General features: G+C 42.8%; 1 protein-coding gene across 1 annotated transcript in view; it reads left to right on the top strand.

The window, feature by feature from the left end:
• Positions 1-548: 548 nt before the first annotated feature.
• The window catches only part of trim66 (tripartite motif containing 66), a 58,817-nt gene continuing 34,258 nt past the window's right edge, over positions 549-25,107 (top strand). The window contains exon 1 of the mRNA XM_042341576.1: positions 549-1,102. Within this exon, the coding sequence (XP_042197510.1) occupies positions 814-1,102 (289 nt within the window). The 5' untranslated portion in view covers positions 549-813. The remainder of the gene's footprint in view (positions 1,103-25,107) is intronic.

Here is a 25,107-nt window from a genome sequence, read left to right as displayed (position 1 = left end):
TCCCCCTCTCTCTTCTTTTTTTCTCTTGTGGTGGTGGTGTTGGTTGTTGTCGTCGTCGTGATGGTGGTGGTGTTTTGTGTGTTTTAATTCTCTCGGGCAATGAGGTCATTGATTTAAATGAGCAACAATTTCGAGTGGCTGCTACAATCCAACAGAGAGAGAGAGAAGGAGGAGGAGGAGAGAGGAGAGGGAGTGTGTGAGTGAGAGAGAGAGAAAGAAAGAGAGAAGATAAGAGGCAACAGAGAGAGAGAGATAGAGAGAAGATAAGAGGCAACAGAGAGAGAGAGAAAAGAGGCAACAGAGAGAGAGAGAAGATAAGAGGCAACAGAGAGAGAGAGAAAAAAGAGGCAACAGAGAGAGAGAGAGAAAAGAGGCAACAGAGAGAGAGAGAGAAAAGAGGCAACAGAGAGAGAGAAAAGAGGCAACAGAGAGAGAGAGAGAAAAGAGGCAACAGAGAGAGAGAGAGAAAAGAGGCAACAGAGAGAGAGAGAAAAGAGGCAACAGAGAGAGAGAGAGAGAAGATAAGAGGCAACAGAGAGAGAGAGAGAGAGAAGATAAGAGGCAACACAGAGAGAGAGAGAGAGAGAGAGAGAAGCTCTTGCAAAGCCAGGGATTATATAAAGGGATGAGAGAGATAGAGAGAGTGAGTAAGACAGACAGACAGACAGACAGACAGAGAGGGAGAGAGAGAGCTCTCACCAGCAAAGGAGTGAGTTATACATAAAAGAGGAGAAAGAGAATTAAAAAAAAAGAGAAGCAGAAAGTCCCAGACTGGAGAAAAAGAGGGGGGGGAGAAAAAAAGAAAAAAAAACCATGGACCAAAGTGTCCAGGACCTGGAGAGCTGCGGGGATCCCAGTGGGGGAGAGGATGAGCAGATGAGTCACTCCCACCTGGAGCTGCGGAACCTGCTCCGAAACTGCGTGGTGTGCGGACGGGAGCTGACAGATCGCGAACCCCGACTCCTGCCGTGTCTGCACACCTTCTGCAAGGACTGCCTCCCCACCGGCATCCCCGGCCCCGACCCCCCCACCACCAGCACCAGCAGCACCAGCAGCACCAGCAGCAGCCGCCCCCCCGAGCAGGAGAACAGCGAGGAAGAAGGTAAAGAGGACGGTGCGGGAGGTGGGGGGTTAAGTGCAGAGACGCGCAGCATCAGCACCACATCACATCACCTGCGGTGGTCCTCATCCTAACACGTCCATCCATCCATCCATCCATCCACACACACACACACTGCACCTGCCCTCTCTCCTCTCTCTTTCTCCTCCCCCCCCCCCTCACACACACACACACACACTGCACCTGCCCTCTCTTTCTCTCTCCCCCCCCCCACACACACACACACACTGCACCTGCCCTCTCTTTCTCTCTCCCCCCCCCCCCCCCCACAACACACACACACACACACAGGGTCTGAGGGACTTTGCAACGAACATCACAACACCTGATTCCAATAACAACTTTTAAGAGCGAAGTAGTTGGGGTGTTTTTTTTTTTCCTTTGGGGGGTGGGGGATGGGGGGTGGGGGATGGGGGGTGGGGGTAGGACGGGATCGCAGGTGCGGCGGAGAGAAAGCGGGCTCCACTGGATTGGTGTTGGGCTGCTCTTCCCGGAGCCGGCCCCGGACGCGATGGGCCGAATGGCCTCTTTCAGTGCTGTACGGTTCTTCGATTGCGCGATCAGACACGACGCAGTCCAGCCCCCCCCCCCCCCCCCCCCGTGGTGTCTTTTTTTCATATTGTTATTGTTGTTGTTGTGATTTCCCACCCCAGTGCAAACGAGTGCGCAGTATATTGCAAAAACAAAACACTTGCCAAACTGACAGCTTGTTAATCCAGTGTGTGTGTATGTGTTTTGTTTTTATTTAAATGGAAATCGACAGAACTCTTTGCAAGCCAAGTACTGTACAATCCTATCCGCGGTAAATTTGCTTCCACTGTATTTGTCTTACCACAAACTTTCTTTCCCTCGCTGTTCCCGAATATAATGGTTCTTCCACTCCATTGGGAAGCTCAGACTTTTTGGACAAACCAGCTATTTGATTATAAAAATCTGCTGTACATTAGAGCCTCACATTACAGACCTCTCTCTGTCGGGGTCACCCAATGGGAGATCCTGCACGAGTCACAAGATCCTCCAGCCAAATTTGTTTAAATGTCTGAAATTTTTTTTTATCCTTGAGTTGATCTCTGAGATCAGTTGGTGTCTTAGCCTAATGGAACCCAGGGTGAAGGAAGCATGTTCCTGGCACAAACCTGCCTTCAACTTTTATTCCAGCTGCCAGTTGACTTGCATAAGGTTTATTTGGTGCTCGCTGCCAGTTTATAACAAAGGAGTATTTCTATTTACCACACCAAAACATTGGTAATACAGTATGATCATCTTCAATGAATACCAAGTAGGACTTTGGCTCAGGGTTCAGACAAGCAAGTCTCTCTGAAAAGCAATCAACCCTGGTTCTCTATCAACTGTACCTTGGTTTCTTGGTTTACTGGCTGAACAGACCTGCCTGATACTGTATGTCTCCTTGAAATTAGTTTACTACAAGGAGCTGCCTCCAGTCCTTACCAAGTGGATTTTGGTTTCATATACGCTCCCACCCCCAAACAATGTGAGTCACTAAGGGGATTCGATGAGACTCAACCTCAAAATCGTCTTGTCTTAAGTCTGGTCAATTCTCAGCTAGCCTGCGCTACCAAGGATATTATTTAAAATCAGATGTGTAAGTTGAAGAGGGAGAGTATGACTCTAGCTGGTAATTATGAACACTGAAGTGCATCTCATTTTTAATAAACTTAATATGTTTAATAAGGTTATTGTTGGACAAGTAAGCGGAGAGCATCAGATGATGCTTTCGGCATCCTGAATTTATATATACTGTATATTATATATATATTTGTATTATACACATATATAGGTGTAAAGAATAATTTACTTTAAAAACAAACCATTGTACACAGACCACCCTTTGCCATGTGAATGTCTCAGCAGGAACATTCAGCATGTTCTGCCGGAATATTGGATGATGGTAAATCTTTTGAGTAAACTTTTAAATTTATTGCCTCTTCTCGATAGCTGTAACTCAGGTAATCTGTAACAGGGCAGGCTGCTTGCACTGTTACAGGAAGCGTGCTTATGGAAAAAAGAAACATGCATCAGGTAAACTTTCCCTTATCTAGATACCATAAGGCAGAAAAGAGTGGTTAGCTATAAATTCCAATGTCAGCCTGAAATGTGGGTTTTAAATGTCTTAAGCAGCAAGAAAATCCCAACCTACTTAGATAGCTTAGCCTTTTCTTGGGAGTTAGACATTTAAAATCATATCTAGAATATATCCAGACTCTCGGATCTATTAAATGATGAAGTCCCTTCTTATTCTGCATGTATGAACCAGAGCTTTGGCCAACTAGCTTTGCATTAAGAAACATCTTGTAATGGAGATGGAAGAAGGAAGCAGTGAAACTGACAGAACTGATTTCCTAACCTAGATTCACTTCAAATTAATTAAGATGATGTGTATAGTGTAGTATGACATGCATGGGAGTGTTCCAGCAGCAGCACAGATTTACTTAAACCGGCATTGATTTAATGAACTCTGTGGGGGATATGTATGAACTATTCCCATTGTGTCTGTAGCTTATCTTGATTCCCTATTGATTCCTGTGATTTATCAAATGGTTCTGCTGTATTTATGTTTGTTTAATTTTTTTTGATTTTACGTAACGGCAGCAATTTACAAATCAATACCAAATGGATCGATATACTGTAGTACTTAAGTTGTCTGCTGTCATCTCAATGCCGTTGCTTAAAATATGCTGGTGTGATCTGGACTGCTCATGTCAGTTTTGGGGTATCTCGGCCTAACAGTGAGTCAAAAGAAGGCTCTGCAGATTAAAAACAACAACAAGTTGCATTTATATAGCGCCCTCCACAACGGGCAGCATCTCAGAGCGCTTAACAATGGCGGAGCCTGAGGCCGAGCTAGGGGGAGGGGAAAGGTGCCTGTTAGACAAGTTTGTTTAATTTTTCTCCAATCTACTATTCCCCCTACCTACCCGCCCGTACCCTCCGTTCCTCTGGCTCCGGTCTGCTCCACATCCCCCGCTCCAACCGCCCTACCATCGGTGGCCGGGCCTTCAGCCTCTCAGCAAATCCATCCCCCAGTGCCTTCGCCGCTTCCTCCCTTTCCTCCTTCAAGGCCGGTCTCAAGACCTTTCTCTTTGACCGTGCCTTCAGCTCCCCTCTCGACTCTCTACCCCCTGCTAGCTCCCTCCCTTCCCTCCCCTCACCCTGACCCTTTCCCCCCTGTTCGGGTCCTGACCCAACTGTCCAGCGCCTTGGGACGTCCTCCCGACGTGAAAGGCGCTCTATAAATGGAATCTTGTTGTTGTTGGCGCGGTCGAAGAGGAAGAACTTCAGGCATGACCTGCAGATGAAGGAGAAGGGGGCGAAACGAAGGGGTTGAGGGAGGGAGTTCCAAAGTTCAGATGACAATGTGTCTGGTGATTTGCTAACTAGCACAGATTTTCTAGGCCATAAACGAAAGCCTCGATCTTATCATCTTTGTAAATGTCAATCGGATCATCAACTTGACACTAACTGTAAACCTTTTGAAAGGTCTGGGCCTCAGTTGCTCATCCACTGATCGATCACATTGGACCTCTCACATCAAATGTACAAAGTGAATCAGAATTAGTAGCATTTTCCAGATGGTGCCCACCACAAAATGTTTAATGCTGACTATTGTATGGCAACTTATTCATTTAGTATGCAAGATTTTCCATTTTTTTCACAGACAGATTATATAAACACTGTTGAAATGTTAACTTTGCTGCTCCCCTGAAGGATTGAGTCCACATTCCCTTTTCTGAAATCTGGTTCAAAATCAAGTGTCCCCCGCCCACCCCCTACATTTGCATAGAAACAGGTGTAGGCCATTCAGCTCATTCAGCTCCTGGTGCTATGTACCACAGTTTGGCCAGTCGCAACCCAGTTCTTGCTAGATGTGAGTCAACGACACACAAAATCTACAACTTTGCATAGATTGGCAATTGTGATCAGCGTTACAGATGTGGGAAATACAGTAGATTGATGAAGGGTTATTTCCAAGGACTATTTTTGGACCGAAATGGTCAGACTGTACTTCACGCGACCAGCAAGTGATTGGTGCTGGCTTTCGATTCCAATCAAATCATTGACAAAACATATTTACTTATGAATGCAGATGTTCTCAGAAGGGCACTAAGGTCTGGTAGTCGTGAAACAATACACAAACAGTGGCTTTATCCCTCAATTACTGAGAATTAGCTTGTTCCTTTGGCAACCTCCACTTTGAAGTTTATCCATTTATTTCATAAATAATTTGTGTGAAATCCTAATCTTTTCACTGCTGGCTTTGATTTATTTCAGTAGAAATTGAGCTTTAATCCCATCTGGATCATGGTCATAGAAACAGGAGTAGGCCATTCAGTCCCAGAAGCCTGTTCTGCCATTCTATAAGATCATGGCTGATCTGTACCTCAACTCCAATTACCCACCCTTGCCTTGTATGTCCCCCATATCCGTGCCATGACCTGCTCTGCCTTCACCCACCTCCGCAACATTGCCCGACTCCACCATTGCCTCACCCCTCAGACAGCTGAAATCCACATACAGGTATTCGTCACCTCAAGTCTCGACTACAGAAACTCCCTCTTTGTCGGCCTCCCCAACTCTTCCCTCCATAAGCCTCAGAACTCCGCAGCTCGTGTCCTCTCCCGAACCAGGCTCCATGACCCCATCACCCCCACCCTGGCATTGAGGGCTGGAATTGCAGCTATGTTGCTGGCAGGCCACAGGTTAATCCTGTGTCAAATATCCTCCATGTAATAGTAACACTGCTTTATTTTTTTTCCATTTTGCTCACTGTACTAACGTCAATGTTACTCGGGGACGTTCTAACACAAAAGGTGTTTTAACACCTCCCACATATTTACACCAGAGAGTGTTTGTTCTCCTTCCCTGAAGAGTTGTGCACCCTGGGAATAAATTTAGACATTGTGAGAGAGCAGGTGCTGCCTCAGCCGCAGTATATTTTAATATTGTGCCAATGACCTTGTTTATGTTTCTGGCTCCCTGATATTGTCAAACTCAGAATATGAATAAATGCTTTTCTTATCAGTGTGTGCTGCAGCCTTGCCACTAACCACTGCTGCAGTTGTTTCCTGAACTGCTGGTTGAAGAACTGAGTTCCAATGAGTCACAAAGACCAAATAATTAGAACTCGCTATTTTTGGAGTTTACTGCGGTACTTTAGGGGACCAAGCGGAACAGGAAATGAGTTCCCCCTCCATGCTGCTCAATATGTTATGTAAATGAATGGCCATGTGAAGAAAGGAATCCATGGTTAACGGGTATGTTTGTTGGATCCATTATAATTGAGGTGGTGTGAGCTCACAGTATGGTCCTTTGTATGCTGCAAAGAGAAGGTATAAAAAGCATGATCAAGTATTTCTGGCTTGTCAGCCAGAAAATTTAAATTGCAATTGGTGAGATAAATAACTAGTACTCGCATTTTATGGAAAGCCTATATCTGTTAATGGTAAGTGACCGATAGTGAGGCAAATGCAGCAGCTAATCTGAGCCAGTATCTAATTTTGGGGGGATGTGGGAGGAATGTTTGCCAGGATGCCACAAGCTCTTTTGCTTCTTTGCCATGGGATCTTGCCACCAGGACAGGCTTCATAAACGGGGCTTCAGTTTATCATCTCTTCTGAAGGTTCGCATTTCTGACAATACAGAAATCACACTGTGCACCAACACAAAATGCCAGTAGGACGGTATCACTTCTTTACCCTCATTATTGTGGCTTGTTTAGTTCAAAGCCTTTCCTGTGATGTTTCAGTCTGCTGTTAAGTGACATCAACGATTCATTTATCATAATAATATTTGCATTTGTTCTCGGGCCTTTCAAATTGGAGGGTGTCTCTATGCACTTCGCAGGAATTACTGTAAATTGCAAAATTGTGTATTTTGGAGGTGAATGCAGCAGCCAAGTTGCACACAGCATTGCGCCACAAGCAGCCTTGAAGTGACTGACTCATTTTATTTGGGGGAGTGTTGACTAGGACACCGGGAGAGACTCCCTTTTCTTTTGGAATAGTGCCTTTAACATCCATAACATTTAACATCTTGTCTGAACAGGCAGACAAGACCTCGGTTTAATCCAAAGGACGGCACCTCCGACAATGCGGCTCACCCACTGAATTGGAATGTCATCCTAAACAATGTGAGGTCAAATATTGAGGCTTTAACCCACAACCTTCTGATTCAAAGGCAAGAGTGCTACCAACTGAGTCACAATGAAGCCCTTTGGTGAAATGTCGAGTGGCCATTTGTGGAAAGTAGCGATATGGGAAACGTGTAAAATATCTTTTTGTAAGGCGGGAAGTGTTGCAGGTTGTCAGTTGCTTAAAAACAAAATCTACGAGTTTTGTTTGAATTATTTTAGGAAACTTTGTTTGCTTATCAATTTGCATGCTTAAGGGGAAGTAAGACAGATACCAGGTGCTTGTTATTTTAGCCCAGCTTTTAGTCACCACGAAAACCAGGCAAGCACGTTGAGATGTTCTTGGGTTGATGTGTGTTTTTGTGTATGCGTGTTTTCAATCCTAATGATGTTTCAAATTACCTAAAAAATCACAAGGTGTTGAATTTAACAACAATCAGAATGGTGACTCCCTCTGTGACTGGCTGAACTGTGGTTTAGCATGACTTCCAGTTTACTAGTTCATGGGAGGGGGGAGGTTGAAATAGACTTGATGGGCTGAATTTAATGAGAGTTGCAACACCCAAAGTAGGCCTGTTACCAAACCAATGCTGGTTTCTGTTGAAATGAAGTCATTTGTGTGAGGTTGTGCGTAACACTAGTCTTTAAGTCAGTTGATGGTTGCTGTTATTACAAGGACGTATGTCAAGGGCTGATGTGTTATCTTGACGGAAGCCAGGGTTGAAGTCCTGTCTGATTTTGGTTATAATTTAATACAAGCTTCCTGTTGCTGTGCTTGACTTCTAAGAGGTTGAGGCATTGTTCACAGTCTCTTGCCTTTGCAATTCTTGGAAGGCAAAAGTTTTGGATGTAACTTCCTGGCTAGTTCAGTGGAATCTTGACAAATAATGGCGAAGGTATTCCTAGGATAAGAAATCCGTTCATCTGGACCAGATCAAAGTGTTTTTCACTACACCTGGTGCTCAGTTCCGTTTTATTATTCCTGTCGTTCTCCCCTCAGTCCCTCGTCTCACCTACACTAACTAACCTGAGGGCAACCTCTAACTGTCCTCTCCCTATAATGCTTTGAACTACTGACCATAACAAGAATGGTTACAATAATAGTGATATTATTATTAGTAATCATCCTTGTCTTCATCATTGCACCTGCAATGTCAAGAAGTCAGAGTGCTTCACAGAGAATTGATATTAAGTGTAGTGAGTGTACATTTGTAGATAAATATGGTCGTCAGATTTTACACAGCAAGGCCTTAGAAGTAGCCATAATATTAATGACCAATATAGCTGGTGGATTGTTGGCAGGATACTGAAAGAGACTGTCTTCCCTTTTCAAATTGTGTATTGGGTTCTTTAATATCCACTCGATAAACAGAAAGAACATTGATTTAACATCTCATCCAAAAGATGGAATGGTCTGAAGATGACTTTTCCTTTATTTCTCCCTCCATCAGCTGTGTTGGATGCATCCAGTTTGTTGCAAGCATCTCCCCTGACCACAGTGACTTGGATAAGATTGTGGACTGATCTTACGTTGCACTACAGGCAAGGCAGATAATCAGGGTGTGTCCCTCCGGGGAGAGAATGCGTACTCCATTTGAGACGCAGGGAAATTTCCTTGTGTTGGTGTCTTATATATTTCTCAGTCTGGTTTGGATATGCTTAAGCACAGTAATGGTGATGGATTTCGAAAAGTGTCAGACCAGAAAAAAAATACACCTTCAGGACTTGGTTCTCCAACGAGTTCCACTGTGATCTTATTTATTTGATTGAGGTCCTGACTGTGCAGACTAATTAAAGACACTGGATTTTATTTTTAAAATGTGAAGGGGATGGGGTGTGAAGCATTATTGCCCAGCGGGCTTGGAACCGCTACTAAAATAAGATAACTTTTCTTCAGCCCTTGCAGTCTGAGACACAAGGTTACCAGCAGTATTGCCCACAATCAGGAGTGTTGATGCTCGAGTGACTAGTCCGGGGAATAGGATACAGATCTTCAAATACAGAAATGTGGGAAGTGATAAGATGAATCAGCAGCATTTGCTAAGCTTTTGAATCTTCATGCATTTGAACTCATTCTCATTTTGATACAACAAATTTGTTGCCTAGTTTATTTATCCCATATCGATTTGGTTGGTAAGTGCAGGGAAAGCTTTTATTGCCTTACTTTTAAAAACTCACAGTTTCTCAGGGAATTGATTTAATGGCCAATGTTGAGCTTCTTGCTGTTAAGACTCACTCTCCCAGTTGTGGAAGCTGTGCAGTGTATCCATTAGAGTGCAATTCACAGCCTTGTGCTTGATAACTGGGTTATGCTCCAGGTGGAATTGTAGCTCTAGGCCACCAGTCATATGTAAGGATAGGTTTTGGAAGATAACAAAACTGTCATTAGATGGAATAATGATGATAATAATAATAATCCTTGCATTTGATAGAGCGCCGTATCAAATCGTTGAGACATCTCAAAACGCTTCACAGAATATATTGTACAGTGTATTGTTTACTATGTATTTTGTGAGTGAAATATGCAGTGAAGTGAGAATAGCTCTTTGCTCTCTCCATAGAAGAGGGAATAAGAAATTAGACTTAAGAAGTTTTGCCCGAAAGCACGTGTGTACTGGGTGAGAAGGGTGTGGCATTGCTTTACAGGGATCTCTATTTTATTAGCTGGCCAAGGGTGTGTTTAGACACTTAGAAGAAATAGGAATCGCCTAACAGCTCAACGGGCTGTCTACTTCATTCCCAAATAGGCTTCATGTGAGCTTGACAGTCTGAATATTTCCTTTATGTTTTTAAGCAGAAAAATGAAAGCTTGCTTAACAAGTAAAAAAAAATCAATCAATGCAACTTAAAGACTTGCTGGAGAATTGCAACCAAGTTGCACATAACCACAATTCCTAGTCATCTTCAACGACACTCTGTTTTCTCAAAATGTTCAAGATATTGTACATTATTTATCACACCATTTCTATTGGACCAAGATCCTGTTAAGTTGAAATTAATTATGAAAAATCTCATCCTTGAACAAGATTAGAAATAGAGGTATGTGCGTATATGCAAACTGGACGCATAAATTCTGAAATAAAAAAATGATAACTGGGTGATATGAAGCAGCATATGTGTGTAAAAATAAGTTAGAAAACTGACAAATGTATGCAAATATTCGATGAAAAATGCCTGTGTTGAATATATGGATCATCCAACAGGGCCATTTCTCTCCTGTAAGATGACTGTCTGTGGGCAGCATCTGTCAAATCTCATCCTGTCATTATAAGGAACTGAAACTTCTCATTGATTAGCCTGAGCAGCTCAGAGTGTAGAATTGTGGAAAAATCTTAATTTCAGGTCCTTCAAAGGATTGTGAAAAACTGGCTTTCAAATTGAGAGTAAATATAAGAATTTTTCAAACTACAATTTAGTCTTAATCGTCCATGTTCCACAAAAGGTCAGTGGATAGTGATGGAGTGAGCTGTTACCTTCCTTCCCACCCCCCAGTTTTATGAGCTGACCATTAATAATCATTGCAGTTATTGCAAGCACTGATTATAGACAGGGCTAATGGCACGTTCTGGTGGCATGGATAAAATAACTGTATACCGCATCGGCATGGCCAGTGGCTCTTGCCACTATAACCTACTGCAAAGATTACTCAGCAACGGGTGGTTTCCGACTGCAAATGTATCGATAGCCTGATAAAATTGTGTTCATGTTTTATAAACGCCTCAGTAGTTTGACAGTTGTGCATATCCATCCATGACGTACGCTTCCGCATATCTATACATGTTGCAGGTGTGACTAATATCAGCAGGTGTTAGCTTAGCTTAGGTGGTTGTGTGTTGAAGTCTCACGTTGGCCCTTCAAGCTCACTATCTAGGCTGGTGCTCCAATGCAAATTGTGCACTTGTAAGCAAACTCCAATGCATTACTGAGCAAGTTTTGCCTTGACGGAGATGGCCTTACTTCACGCCAGTTTGTGCAACCTGCTATTGCATAAATTAGCTGTCGCCTTTGCCTAGAAATGCGCAGTCACTCCACTACATAGCAATTACACTACAATGTCGACATGTTGTAGGTTCTGTATTTCAAATACATGTATTATTATGGTACAGTATTAATAACACAGAAGTTATTGCTCCTTCTATCTCAAAAAACCCTGCCTGTCCAGCGCCCTGGGATGTCTTTCCAACTTGAAGTGGTGATATAGAAGTGTAATTTGTTGTTGAGTTTGTGCTTGATGACCTTTCTATTTGACTAGTCACCTACCCTCCCCCCAGCTTGGTGTCATGTTCCGCCACTGACCCGTGACCTATATATGTAATAATAATCCTTGCATTTAATATAGCGTCTTATCACGAAGTTAAGACTTCTCAAAAGTGCTTGACTGAATATACTGTAAAGTGAAATGACTGTATATTTTGTGGGCAAAATGCATGGATTATTATTAGTGGTTTGACCCAGTTTAATGGTTGAGGTATCACTGTGTTAGAGGTAGTTTCTCTCTCTCTCTCTCTCTCTCACACTCCTGATCCATTTTTAGATTGCAACTCACTGGAGTGCTCTCGTCATCCTTAAGTACAGGTGCAACAAACAAAAGCTCTCTCCCGTCAATCCTTCCAGCTAAACGCTGGCATTCACTGCAATCAGTGTGTGTGTGTGTGTGTGTGTGGTGTGTATATTGGGTTTCAGACCACAGAGGTCACCCCCACACACACACACACAATTGCAGCGCAAGAAGCCTTTTCGAGGCAAGGTGAGTGACTTAGTAACCTGTCGAGAGACAGAGTCTCAGAGCTGCTCATATCTTACTTACTAAAGCAGATCGATCACGTATGATTTTTGGCTCAGATTATCATAGCTTTTGGGAATGTGTAGCAGCTGGAGACTTGTGCTGAATTTTCAGAGTGTGTGCAGTAACATGGCAAACTGGGGGCTGGCTGTTACTGACTAGGATAGCAGACACGTCTCAAATCTCCTCCCTGCTTTTCCCCCAGTGAGTAAGGTAAGGCATTTGGACATGTATTATATATCTCCCACCCAACACCCCCACCACCCTGTGTGTGGCTGCTATTTAACGGTGTGTAAAAAAAGGTAAAAGAAACACCCAGGTCGAGCAGTCTCAGTCAGATGAGATACTTGTAATAACAAGGAGAGGAGGGGGAAGAGACAGAACCAACCAGTTCACAAGGTTGTAATGATGTGTGTGTATTTTTCATAGAGTTTGTGTGGTGGTCCCCAATGCAGATGTTTTCTGCTGCTGGTACTGTGGTTAGATTGCGATTTGCAGAGTATTTGTGGAAGTCCGTGGATAGGGACAAGCTTCAAGGACATTGCGATGCTTCCTATCCATCTATTTCCCCCTTCACTGGGCAACGTACTTACATAACTAAGTAAGTAATTAAGTAACTAAGTAAATCAGCTCAGGATATTGGGCTGGGGACTGCATTGGGGGATGTGAACTGCTGATCTCAGTGAGTGCTGGACTGTGTTAATTTCTCTAACCCCCCCCCCCCACTGTTACATTTGCTTGTCCTGCTGCTGCTCCTAGAGATGCGCCGAATAGATATAAAAAAATCTGCAAGATAGATGCAAAATATTTTTTTAGAAATAATCATTTTAAACCAGGTCCGTGTTTTTGGAGCGATAGAGGACATCAGGACAGTAACTTTTAGTGATGCAGGTGCATCTAGGTGTGTGTCTGTGTATATATATATTATTCATAAGTATATATTATTTATAAATATATAAATATATATTATGTATAATAGATATATTATGTAATATACATAATATATAGCAGGCAGATCAGGTCAGCCTGCAGTGTGTTGCTATTGACTGAAGGTAGCGCTGAGGAGTTGCAAGCGTGTGGGTGGGGTGGAGAGGTACTTACAGGAAACCTCACATAAACTCTGTGCCAGTTGGGACCATACGTTTAATATGACTTATGCAAAGTATGAGTTATGTCAAACTTGCAGAGAATATAAACTCTTGAACGGAACTTGTGTGGATGTAATAATAATAATAATCCTTGCATTTGATACAGCGCTTTATCACGTCTTCGAGACAACAACAACAAAATTACATTTATAGAGCGCCTTTCACGTCGGGAGGACGTCCCAAAGAGCTTCAAAGAATATACTGTAAAGGGAATTGATTGTATATTTTGTGGGCATTTATACAGATCAGACTAAGGCGAGTTTTACTGTACTGTATTGACTGCAAACATGCCACTGCCTTTAAACAGGCCAGCTGTTTGCTGCGAAGGGGCCCTGAGCAAAGGTTCTGTTTCAGTTCTGTGTCTAGTAAAATAGCGAAAAGGCATGTTTGCGATGGGTAATCTCAAAATAAAGTTGACAAAATGATGCACGAGCGATAACACAAAAGTAAATGACGCAGAACGATTATAAAGGTCTTCAAACACAGAAGTTGTATGAGCTGTATGACAATTTAGAAACTAGCTAAAATTTCAGCTGTGGCAAAGTCTCGTGTGATATCTGGGTAGTCGAGCTTCTGACAAATTTCAAGTTAAACTTCTCTCTGGTTCTGCTTGGGCGCTGTGCAATTGCACAGGTTGCCCAGTCCTAATCTTTAAGGCAAGATAATAATCCTTGCATCTGATACAGTGCCTTATCATGCCGTTGAGACGTCTCAGTGCTTCACAGTATATCCTGCAAAGTGTATTTTGTGGGCGATTGGGCGAAACAAGAGATCTTGGCATGAGGCACCATTAACCCTACAGGGGTTGTACCAGGGAAGTTATTGAGTGAGAAAGAGCTTAGCTGGGAGCAGGGTCGATGGTGGCAGGACAGAAAGCAAATCTACTGACAGAAACTTGACCCTCAAAACCTGTGTAGTAGTAAGGTGGAAGTTTTTTTTAGATTATTCGGTTGATGGTTTGTTAAACGACAGTTTTATGCAGCTCTTCATTTAGCAAAATATAAAAATCACCTGTTTCTTTAAAAAAAAGATTTGGAAACAAAATGTCATTTAGTAAAGGTACGGAATTCTTGAACGAGATTACTCAAGATGTAGCAATAATAGCTCGACGGCGACTGAAAGAGATATCAGTGGTACCGACACGATAAATCTGATGGCCTCCTCCTGTATTGGAAAAATGTTGCTTCTAGATGGGCAATATAGAAGCATAATGTTGAAACCTTCCATCCCCTCAATTGGACCCGGTGAGATGGGAGCCCCAGAGAATCTTTTTTTAACTGAATGAAATGATCAGCATAGCAGGCTTCACAGAAGGCACTGTGGAAATGCTTGAAACAAAATGTCCTTTGAAACAAATGCTCTGGAGGTGAAGTGCAGATAATTACTGAGCATCAGTTGTCCTCATTTGCAGAGTTATCAATTGAATTGCTCGATTGCCGTTAAACCCAGCAATGAAGTTAGGACCAGAACAGTGTGAGGGTTTCTGGGCACCACTGATCCTCTCTAACCTGTTAGCTGGCGTGATGACCATTTTACTGCATTTGGAGCTGTTTTCTCAGTGCATTTCCTGTCTTCCCCCACCCACCCCTCTCCTGATCCTGTGCTTTTTTATCTTTGTGCTCAACACTCCCAAACTGATTTCCTCTTGACTCAATTCCTCACAAACTCTGCCTGCTCTTGTCCTATAGAGGTGCTCCAGTAATCGGTTACCTCCTTCAAGGATTTGCTGCACAATTTCTTACATTTCTTGTGTGTGGTGTCTCATTTGGTTAGTCTTCGCAAGTTGCACCGTGAGCTGTAGAATGACTGTGGGAGCCAATGGGACGAGAAAGAGTTCTGGTGGTGAGAACTTGTGGTACTGGTAACAGGAAACGACTAGGTGGGTGATAAATGCAAAGAAACTGCTGTGTGAAGGAATTACTATTGAGTGTTCTCTACTTGGTGAAATACCATTGTGAGGCATTGGAAGAATGATCATTAAAAATCTCTTTGTTTAATACAGTGCCTTATCTTGTTATGAAAATGTCTCAAAGCGTTTTCACAGGAATTACTATAACGTGGTGTGATTGTGTATTTTGTAGGTGAATGCGGCAACCAATGTCCCACAAACAGCCAGCAAGTGAATGACCAATTTTGATCTGAGCGATTATTGGCGCTTTGTGACGTCTTGAAGACATGATATATCAATTGCAAGGAGTATTATTATTATTAGTAGTATTATTAAGAAGATTGTTTATAGCACAGAGTATGTCTGTTCTGGTGTAATTCCCTTACTGGAGCTTTCTCTTCTAATCCTATTCTCAGTTTCGCTATAGCATATATTTTTTTCTTCCAAGTTTTTAATTCAATTCCCTTTCAAATGCTAAATTTAAGTGATGTCACTGGGTTTCAATGGTAAAATGTGGATTAGTAGCTGGCTGAAGGCAATAGATTCCTTCTCCAAAGACATGGCTTGTCCTGCTTACTAAGATTTTAAAAATGTTCAAGAATGCAGCTGTATAACAGTCAGGGAAGCTAAATGAAGCCATCCTGATCTTCCTGCATTCAGGCCATCACCATGATCTGACGTGGTAGAGTTGCAATGACCTAATTCTTTCATTGTAAACGCTTTACTGTAACAGCAGCACACGTGGAAGAGTTTGTTCAAGGATTGCTATTCTGGTCATGAATGGACTGAAGCAAACAATTAATCCGTTATCATTTATCTAAGGGTAAATGATCAAAAAAAATCTCTAGTGCGTGTGTCACACAGCCTTTAATCTTCTCAATAGGCACAACTGCATTAACTTACGAAGAGCTCTGACCTTTTGAGTTGCTTTTTTCATTCCCACCCATCTGCTTCCTCAAGACTTATCCTGAGTCACTTCACAATACATCCGCATCACCTCAATTTCCTTTCATTTCTTCTTTGTATATGCAGTAGCCCTATCTGTGATGAGGCAGGGTGTATTGTGGGGAGAGGAGTGAAAATGGCTTCATTAACCATGACCCATTTTTATTTTCCTGAAGCTCTCAAGCTGTGCCTTTCTTTGCCTTGTGCTATAAATCACCATACAAAGATGCACACTCCACCTTACTGAGCCATTCCGGAACCTTGGCATCTTGTTTGACCCTCAACTATCCTTTCTACCCCACATTGGTGCCATGACCCACTCTGCCTTCCCCCTCCTCCGCAACATCGCCCAGCTCGGCCACTGTCTTAAACCACAGGCCACTGAGACCCTCATACACACATTCATAACATCCAGACTCGACTATGAAAACTTCCTGGTTGTAGGCCTCCCCAACTCCTTCCTCTATAGGCTGCAGATCATCCAGAACTCTGCAGCCCGTGTCCTCTCCCGCACCAGGCTCAGCAACCCCAGCACCTTCATCCTTGCCCGACTCAAGGTTCGGGTATGAAAAACTGATTGTCCAGTGCCCTGGGATGGTCTCCTGACGTGAAAGGCACTATACAAATGTAATTTTGTCGTTGTTTTCAAGGGTAAGCATTGAGATTTTAACACATCTCAACCTTATTTGATTGCTAAGTCATGCAATTCTGATCAAGCATATTCAGAGTGTCCTTGACTATGCTTTCGAAGCTCCTATCCCCCTCTCTTTATTGGTCATAATCATCTTGGGGGTAATTTTCCAGCTTAAGAGGGAGCAGAGATGTATCAGTTGGATTTTTACAGCAACTACTGACATGGCCTTTGGTAACACGAGAATTTGACAACGACCTGTCTTTATGTTGTGATAGCACTGCGAAGCTCATTGAGACGTCCTCACAAAGTGAAAGCCACTATATAAATGTGAAGCTGTTGTTGTTGATTGAAGNTTTTTTTTAAGTTGGCAACAAAACACAACTTTTGTATCACAAAGATGGATTTGAGCCCAGATTCTCACAGTCCTAGGAAAGATCATGCTTTTGAATACACCTGGATTTTTATATCTGAAACGTGGCCTCCAGCATTGGGCCTACTGTGGATTTCCCCAACCAATCGTTTAACGTCTGAGCAAAACTAATGCTAATTAGACCTGATTTGCATACATAGATGAGGTTAATTGGAATAAGTTTTTCCCCTGCAACACTGAACCCATCTTCATTACAAAAGCAATTTTACCTGTAGAATTATATGCCATTTCTTTCAGCACCATTGAGACTTCCTTCCTTATCGGTGCTGAGTCTCCTCAGTCACCATTTCAATCTTCCCCAGTTTGTCCTTTGATCCACTTCAGATTTTGCATGTCTCTCTCATCATATTGATAAATTATACATGTTTGAGAGCACCTCAGGGCAATTTGCCCTTTGGGTTCCTTCCCTCCCTTCCCCCCCCCCCCACCCCCATGTCCTACAACAGTGTGGCAGAACTCGTCATATGTTCTGCTCCCTGTCCTGTCCACTATATCGCCTCCTAACATCTCTAATTGCATCATTTTATTCTGGGAAAATCTGTTGCCGCTTCGGAAGTGACTTTAGACCCATTCAAAACGTACAAGATAAAGATGAAAGGAATAAATCAAAAAACATTTGGGTAGTAGGTCGGTGTCATTGGAGGAGGGGAAAGAAAGAAAACGATGGAGAATCTAAAAAATCTTAATTTTTAAAAATGTATACATGCATTTGATCAGCCACAATGAAGCCTTTAATTTTGCATGTGTTAATTGAAATGCGTCACTGAGCTTAACGGTCTCTGGCTGATTTTGATCGCTCGGGAGGTATACTAATCCTTGCATTTGATAGAAGGCCTTATCACATCATTGGGACATCTCTAAGGATTCATAGGATTTACTGCAAAGTGTTGTGACTGTGTTTGTAGATAATTTGTATTTGCAGCCAATTTGTGCACAGCAATGTCCTGGTGTATAAAGTGTGAAAGCAGAATGGATGACGTACACTAAACCCACTCAATTTAGTGAAGCCCATCTCCATGGATCCTATTTGCTCTTGCAAATCACAATGCGTGACAACACTTTGCAGCCTATTTCTGCAAAGCTATATTTGTTTTGGGCTTCTGTTTTGTCTTCTCACAGTAGTTCAATAAAACTTTGCTGTCAACTTATTCTTTTCACCTCCCGTGATTTAAGCCTCTTCCCCCTCCCTCCACCTAGTTGTGTTAGTTTTGATTTCCTATAGTGGACTATAGATCTCAGTCTGTGACCAGCCTGGGTACGTGCACAATATAACTGATATGAGTGTACTACTATGTATACTGTAATAGTCATTTTAGTTTTCTTTGCTTCAGGTCTGTGGAGTCCTGTAGCTCAGTAGTTAAAGTGTGTTTTTTTTCTTGAATTATTATCAGGTGTATGGAGCAAGGAAACCTGGCAAGTTTCCTTACTCCACACGGCTGACAATAATCCCTCAAGAAAAAACCCCAATAATAAATTGGTCACTCAATCCACAACTGTTTGTGGGACACTCCTGTGTGCAATTGGCTGCCACGATTCACCCACAAAGCATAGTCAATTCACTTTACCGTATATTCTGTGAAGCGCTTTGAGACGTCTAGAAGACGTGAAAAGCGATATATCAAATGCAAGGATTGTTATTTATTATTATATATAGTATTGAAATACTTGGACACCATCATCAAATAGTTATTTGTATTACCCATGTGAAGGTAGTTTTTAAGTCGGCTCTTTATTAAAAATGCCCAGCCAGGCAGAGGCATCTTAGTCATAAGCCTTTTCATGCTATATTGATAAACGTTCATAAATTTAAAATCTCCTTTGGGCAAGAGTGGGTAAATTATATTCATCTTTTGAGTCTCTGGCTTTGTGATCTGAGCTGGGAGTAGGGATGTTCCTTTCCCACCCTCCCACGACTATTACAAGTTTTTTTTTAATCCAGTGACCACTACTAGAAAGCAGATATATGGGTTGGTTGGGTAATGCCTGAATCAGGCTTGGTGGTATTTTTGAGTCAAACAGTCTCCCAATCCTTGCTGTCTATATGATTCTTAGATTAAATATCAGTTCTAATGACTGATTCAAGCAAATTACATCAATATGTTTAAGAGAAAACTTGATGCATGGATTAGAGGGGTGTAGGAGAGGGGAATAGGTGGGATGGGGGCTTATGTGGGATATAAACACCTGCACGGACTAGTTGAGCGAGGTGGCCTGTTTCGGTGCCCTATGATTTGATGTATGAAGACTGCCCTTTGGTCGAGGTCCTGGAAGGGTGCCAATGTCCATTGGAACTGCAACCCCAGGATGGGCACTTTCAGTCCAGAAAATTGGAGAAAATTGGGGGAGAAAGGGAGGAGATGGATTCTGAGCATGTGGGACAACCTGGTTATATCAGTGATGAAAGAGACTGATTGACATCACACAGAGGATACAGTTCAAGATCCTGGTCCTCACCTTCAAAGCCCTCCATGGTTTTGCTACTCCCTCCCTCTGTGATCTCCTAACCCCCTACCATCCTGCCCGCTCGCTCCGCTCAGCAGGCTCCGGCCTGCTTCACATCCTCCACCTCGCTCACCCCACCATTGGCGGACAGGCCTTCTGCCATTCTGCCCCTACCCTCTAGAACTCCATCCCGCAGTCCCTCTGCCTCACCCCCCTCCCTCAACACCTTCAAGACCCATCTCAAGACCCTCCTCTTTGACCGTGCTTTCGATCACCCTACTTCCCCCTGCCATCCACCATCCCCGATCCTGACCCCCAGCTCGGGTCTGAAATTCTGACTGCCCAGTGCCTTGGGAAGTCCTCCTGATGTGAAAGGCGCTATGCAAATGTAATTTTGTTGTTGTTGTTGACATGCCCTTTACTGGCCTGTTTTCTGCTCGAGATAACTGTTTGCATTTCTACAATAGTAATGTTTGAGCATTTCATTGCCAAGGACAGAAATATATTCTTCTGGTGGTGCTGTGTTCTATTCTGTGCTTCACTTGCTATCACAGCAGCCAGAAAAATTATTTATGAAACAGTTGCCCTAAAGTGCTGTTTCTAAGCAGCGAATTGTATTCAGCTTTGTAACTGTGACACTCTTAATTCATCTATCTCATAGATGCCAATTAAAGGTTGTTTATCAGGGGTTGGCTTCAGAAATTGCTGGCAATGTGCGTATTCCTTGTAGACCGGATTAACAGTTAATGTTTTATCGTCTTCACACCGATGTGCTGTCGGCAAGACTTCTCCTTTGTTTTAATCTGTTTCACTCACAGATTACACAGTCAATTCACTTTATACTATGTTCTGTGGAGCGCTTTGAGACATCTCAACAGCGTGATTAGGTGCTATATCAAATGCAAGGATTATTATAGTATTATTATAATTTGGATGCTGTGGGACATTTCAAGAAATGGAAAAGCTCCTTTTTATGTTGTTTGAGCGCTTTCTTTTTGATGGTGTCTCAGAAATCTGAAGCAATTGGCTTTAACTCAAAGTTCATAAAACTTTGCTCTTTAAAAAATTGTCAGTAATTTTTATTCATTTGCATGGGCTTGCTGCACATTCCCAGCCCTATCTCTGCCAACATTGATGGCGGAGCATTCAGATTGTATGCCCCTACCCTCTGGAAATCCCTCTGTTGCACCCCCCCCCCCCTTTCTGTGTTTAAGACCCACCTCAAAACCTACTTTTTGGACTGCACCCATGGTCACCCCTCTTTTCCTTACACCCCCCACCACCACCTCGGGGCCTGACCCTGTCTTTTTAAGACGCTGAGACGTTATCCTAGATGAAGGATAGTATATAAATGCAAGTTGTTGTAAGAGAAAGTGTTCAGTCTGTTAATATGCCATTTGAAGGGCCCTAAAATGTGGATGCCATGCAACTATATGCGTGAGCCTTTAGAATAACTTTGTTCTAAATTACTGTTTAAAAATTGGGTTAATTTCAATCTACTTTTGAGTTTTCCTGTTAATTTTACCTTTGCGATCCCATTACACGCGGCTTCTCACTCAACCAATGATGTCGTCTGTTTCTCTCTTTAAAACAAACTGCCATTTTTTGTATGAAGGATATTTTAAGTACATTCCTAATTCTGCAATTGTTTGCATTTTGAGAGGCGACCTTAATGGGATTCCCAGCTTCAAAAGAGATTCCAATGTTGAATTTTAAGAGTTGGAACAGGGAGACATCCTTTGATCCAGGTAAACAACTCGACATGTTAAATGATCTGCAATAAAGTGCAGTACGTGACAAAGCTATTTTTGTGCAGAAGATACTTCAGCATTTCCTGTAGAAGGAGATTGTTTCAAATGGTGTCGTTCTCACCACACAGAGGTCCATTTCCTTCCTTTCTCTCCCCAAAAGTGTCTTTATTGAGTACTAGTTATCCTAATTATGTGATGATGTGACACATTCCCACTTACTAGGAACAGTTCTGTGTGTTGCCAGATGTTTGAAGCTGCTTATTCTTGAAGACAGACATTCTAGCTGTTTGCTCTGAGATTCTGCTTTCAAAACGTCCCATTTTGGGAGTCGCCACTTCTTCCGAATGTGGAGCATCTTAAACCTTCTGGTTACTTAATAACTGAAACAGCTGGGCTCCAATCTGTAGTATTTCCAAACTGGGATCCTCAAAGAAGAGAATCTCATTGACCCATCGAAATTTGCTCTGGAAATAAGTTTAAGTTGTAGCGGAGTTCTGGTTCCTGGAAGGAGATTTCCCCCAATTTGTAGAACCCTGTTTTATTTTGGGGGCAGAAATGAGATTTTAATAATAATAATCCTTGCATTTGTTGTAATGCCTGATAATATTTTTGAGGCGTCTCAACGTGCTTCACAGGAGTTACTGTAAAGTGGAGTGACTGTGTATTTTGTGGGCGAAACGCGGCAGCCAGTTACATACCGCAATCTCTCACAAACAGCCATGGAGTGAGTGACCAATTTTATTTGGGGGATTTGTTGGCCAGAACATTGGGAGAAACTCCCTGGTTTTTAAACTGTGCCATGGGATATCCACCTGAACAGGCAGACGGTTCAACGTCTCATCTCTTCGGATTTCAGTGAGCTTGGCTATTGTTTCATCCGCAGATTGTTTATCAGCAATTCTTAGGTTGTGCCCCAGGTCAGTTCTTGGGCGGCGTTCTGTACCAGTTCTTCTCAAAAGCAGTTTTTCTTAGACTCTCCCTCTTAAAAGCCATTTGGATTCAGCTGGAATTCAGTGGTACCAGATGCTGGATGCTCAGCAAATCCTAATAACTTTTTATTCTTGTGGGAAATGAACCTTTTTCTTTCCCATAATTTCTTTTAACGCAACAAATGACTCTTCCAAGAAAAACTGTGGAGGGTGGAACCCATTGTTTAATTGCTAAACGCCTGCAACAATCTAATGGAGTTTTTAATGGCTTATTACACACCTCCTCCGCCAACTCATCCCTAATGGTATTGCTCATTGAAAAAAATGAGTTGCTGTACAATTCCTGAAGCAAAGTAAAGTGTTCAGTACACTGGATTTATAAATAACCTAGAACGCAGTGGTCCAACCTATCGGCTGATGATGGCTGGATGCCTTACTTGAGAAACGTCCGCGGGCTGCATAAGCAAGATTTTTGTGTTTCCCCTCCAGAAACATAATAACATTGAGGGGTTATGGAGGGAGTGGGTGGACCAGATTAAATGATTGGGTGGGGAGGGAGGGGGGCGATGAAATTGGTCCACGGGCTGGATGTGGCCCGTGGGCCGCCAGTTGGACCACCTTGACCTAAAACAATACAGCCCAGCTATTCTGTGCCAGGTGAGTGCTATAAGCTTCCATGACATTAACAAATTTGCTGTCAGATATTTTACTAGACTACATCTCTGGTATTTTTATGAATTCAAAGCTGAGATGTGGTGTTATGATCTTTCGACTACGGCACATCAACTTAAATTTGCTGCATCAAAATCTGGAGAATGTTTTGTGCTTGAAATGTGGTTCGGTTTCAGTGGAAAGTTTGATCGCCAGCTCGATTCTGGAGCTGAGATCATTTAAGATAGTGTGGTCAGAAATCCAGTGCCATTAAAGAATGTCAAGTGACATTTCCCTGTAAGCAGCGAGTGAAGTGGCAGCACCTCAAATGTATCCACACTTCAGTCTTTGTGGGGAGGGGGTTGGTGGGGGGGACAGTAAATCCTGCTGATCAGCTGGAGTCCACATGGATACCGATCTTACTTCCAGCTGTATTATTATAATAATCCTTACATTTTATGTAGCACCTTTTTACATCTGTTGGCATGCAGGTTTCTAACATTCCCTGGACCCAATCCCTGTCCGTGTCAAGTTGACCTGAATTTCAGAGCTGGTGATGTATTGTCAGATAGCTTTTATATTATTGTCGAGTCTTTGAGTTGTGTGCTGATGTGAAAAATAGTGTAGCCTCATGCAAAGCAATTGTATGCTCTTTGCCCCTAAACTCAGTCAGAAATAATAATTCTTGCATTTGGCCTATCATGTCGGGAGGACGTCTCAAACTGCTTCACCAGATTTACCGAAGTGTACGGGTTAGGTGTGTGCCTGTTGCATAAATTGCGATCATTGCCTGGGACTTGTCCTTTGGCAGCTGATGTCGTTGTGACATATTTAAGCTAAAGGTTTCTTTGCCGCGGTCAGAGTTTGTGTCTCCATCACTGCCTGCTGTGTGTTCAGCCTCTGAAAGGGGAGAACTGGCTAACCGGCAGAGTTGGGCATTCTGCATTTATAATAAATATAAACCTTGTATTTGATACAGCGCCTTATCCCGTCATTGAGACATCTCCACGCGCTTCACAGAATATACGGTAAAGTTAATTGACTGTGTTTTGTGGGTGAAACTTGGCAGCCACTTGCCCACAGCAGGGTCGCACAAACGGTCCATATAGTGACTCAAGTACTAAATGAGGTTGAGTGGTACTGAACCTGTCAAATTTATTTTAAAATCTGGTTTAATCATTCAAATCAGCCCAGTAATTACGCAGAACTTTACACCATATTGTTGGTTTTACCATCAGCTTTCAAATAACCATGAAGTGCAAATAAGTTAAAGGTTTGATATCTATTCAAATCCATACTCTGTCTCCGAAGAGCATTTGAATGGCTTTTGAAAACTTGAGCCCAAGTAGTTTAAACCCCTAGGATAGTGGTAGCCAAGCTGCAGCCCGTGGGCCAGAACATATTTATAGCATAAATCAAGAAATATTCAATAAGAATATGTATTTTGTTGGCCAACTATAAAGGTTCCCCACAATACTGGATAACTATCATATGAACTGGCCCTGCCTTCCTCCATTTGCTTCCGGGTCTCACCTGATGCATCCATTAGGGATGTTGGTTGCAAGCTCCACCGATTAGGCTATTGGATTTCTGTATTCAAGTGGAAACACGGTGTCCACTACGGAAAAGGTTCAGCTCCTCGCTCACCCGAGCACCAAATAACCCTACGTAAGCAAATTATCTGTGGGCAAGTGAGGCTCTTTAGTTATTCCTCTTGGAACTTGTGACGTCTTAACCCAGAGTGCGTCCTCTGCCACCTGTGTGTGATGTTTCCCATGCACGTAAACCTTGAGATCTTTGTCAAGAAATTGTAGGACATCCTGTGCATTGGGCTGCACTCATTGGGAGCTGAGACTGCGCAAGCTCAACAACAACAAATTACATTTGGATAGAGACTTTCCCATCAGGAGGACGTCCCAAGGCGCTGAACAGTCACTCCTTGACATTGGAATCTGGCACAGAGGACTCTCTCTGCATTCATCTGGGCTGCATTAAAACCTATGCGCTAGAGCGGAAAGATCAGTGTACTAACAAGTGAGAGGACGCAAGTTTGATTCCTGGGCAGGGCGAAAGTTTAGGCAAGTTTACTTACTCCATATGCCTCTGTTTACCTAACAGTAAATAGGAACCCGGTTATTGAGGACACCCTGATTGGCCGATCGCTTTCCGGTGGTAATAATCCCTCCAAAAGAAAATGTAGTCACTAATCAACGACTGACTGTTTGTGGGACACCGCTG

This window comes from Callorhinchus milii, unplaced genomic scaffold, assembly GCF_018977255.1.
Source record: "Callorhinchus milii isolate IMCB2004 unplaced genomic scaffold, IMCB_Cmil_1.0 Scaffold17, whole genome shotgun sequence".
NCBI lineage: Eukaryota > Metazoa > Chordata > Chondrichthyes > Chimaeriformes > Callorhinchidae > Callorhinchus > Callorhinchus milii.
The sequence above is the reverse complement of the archived record's forward strand: the minus strand, read 5'-3'. Positions and strand labels throughout refer to the sequence as shown.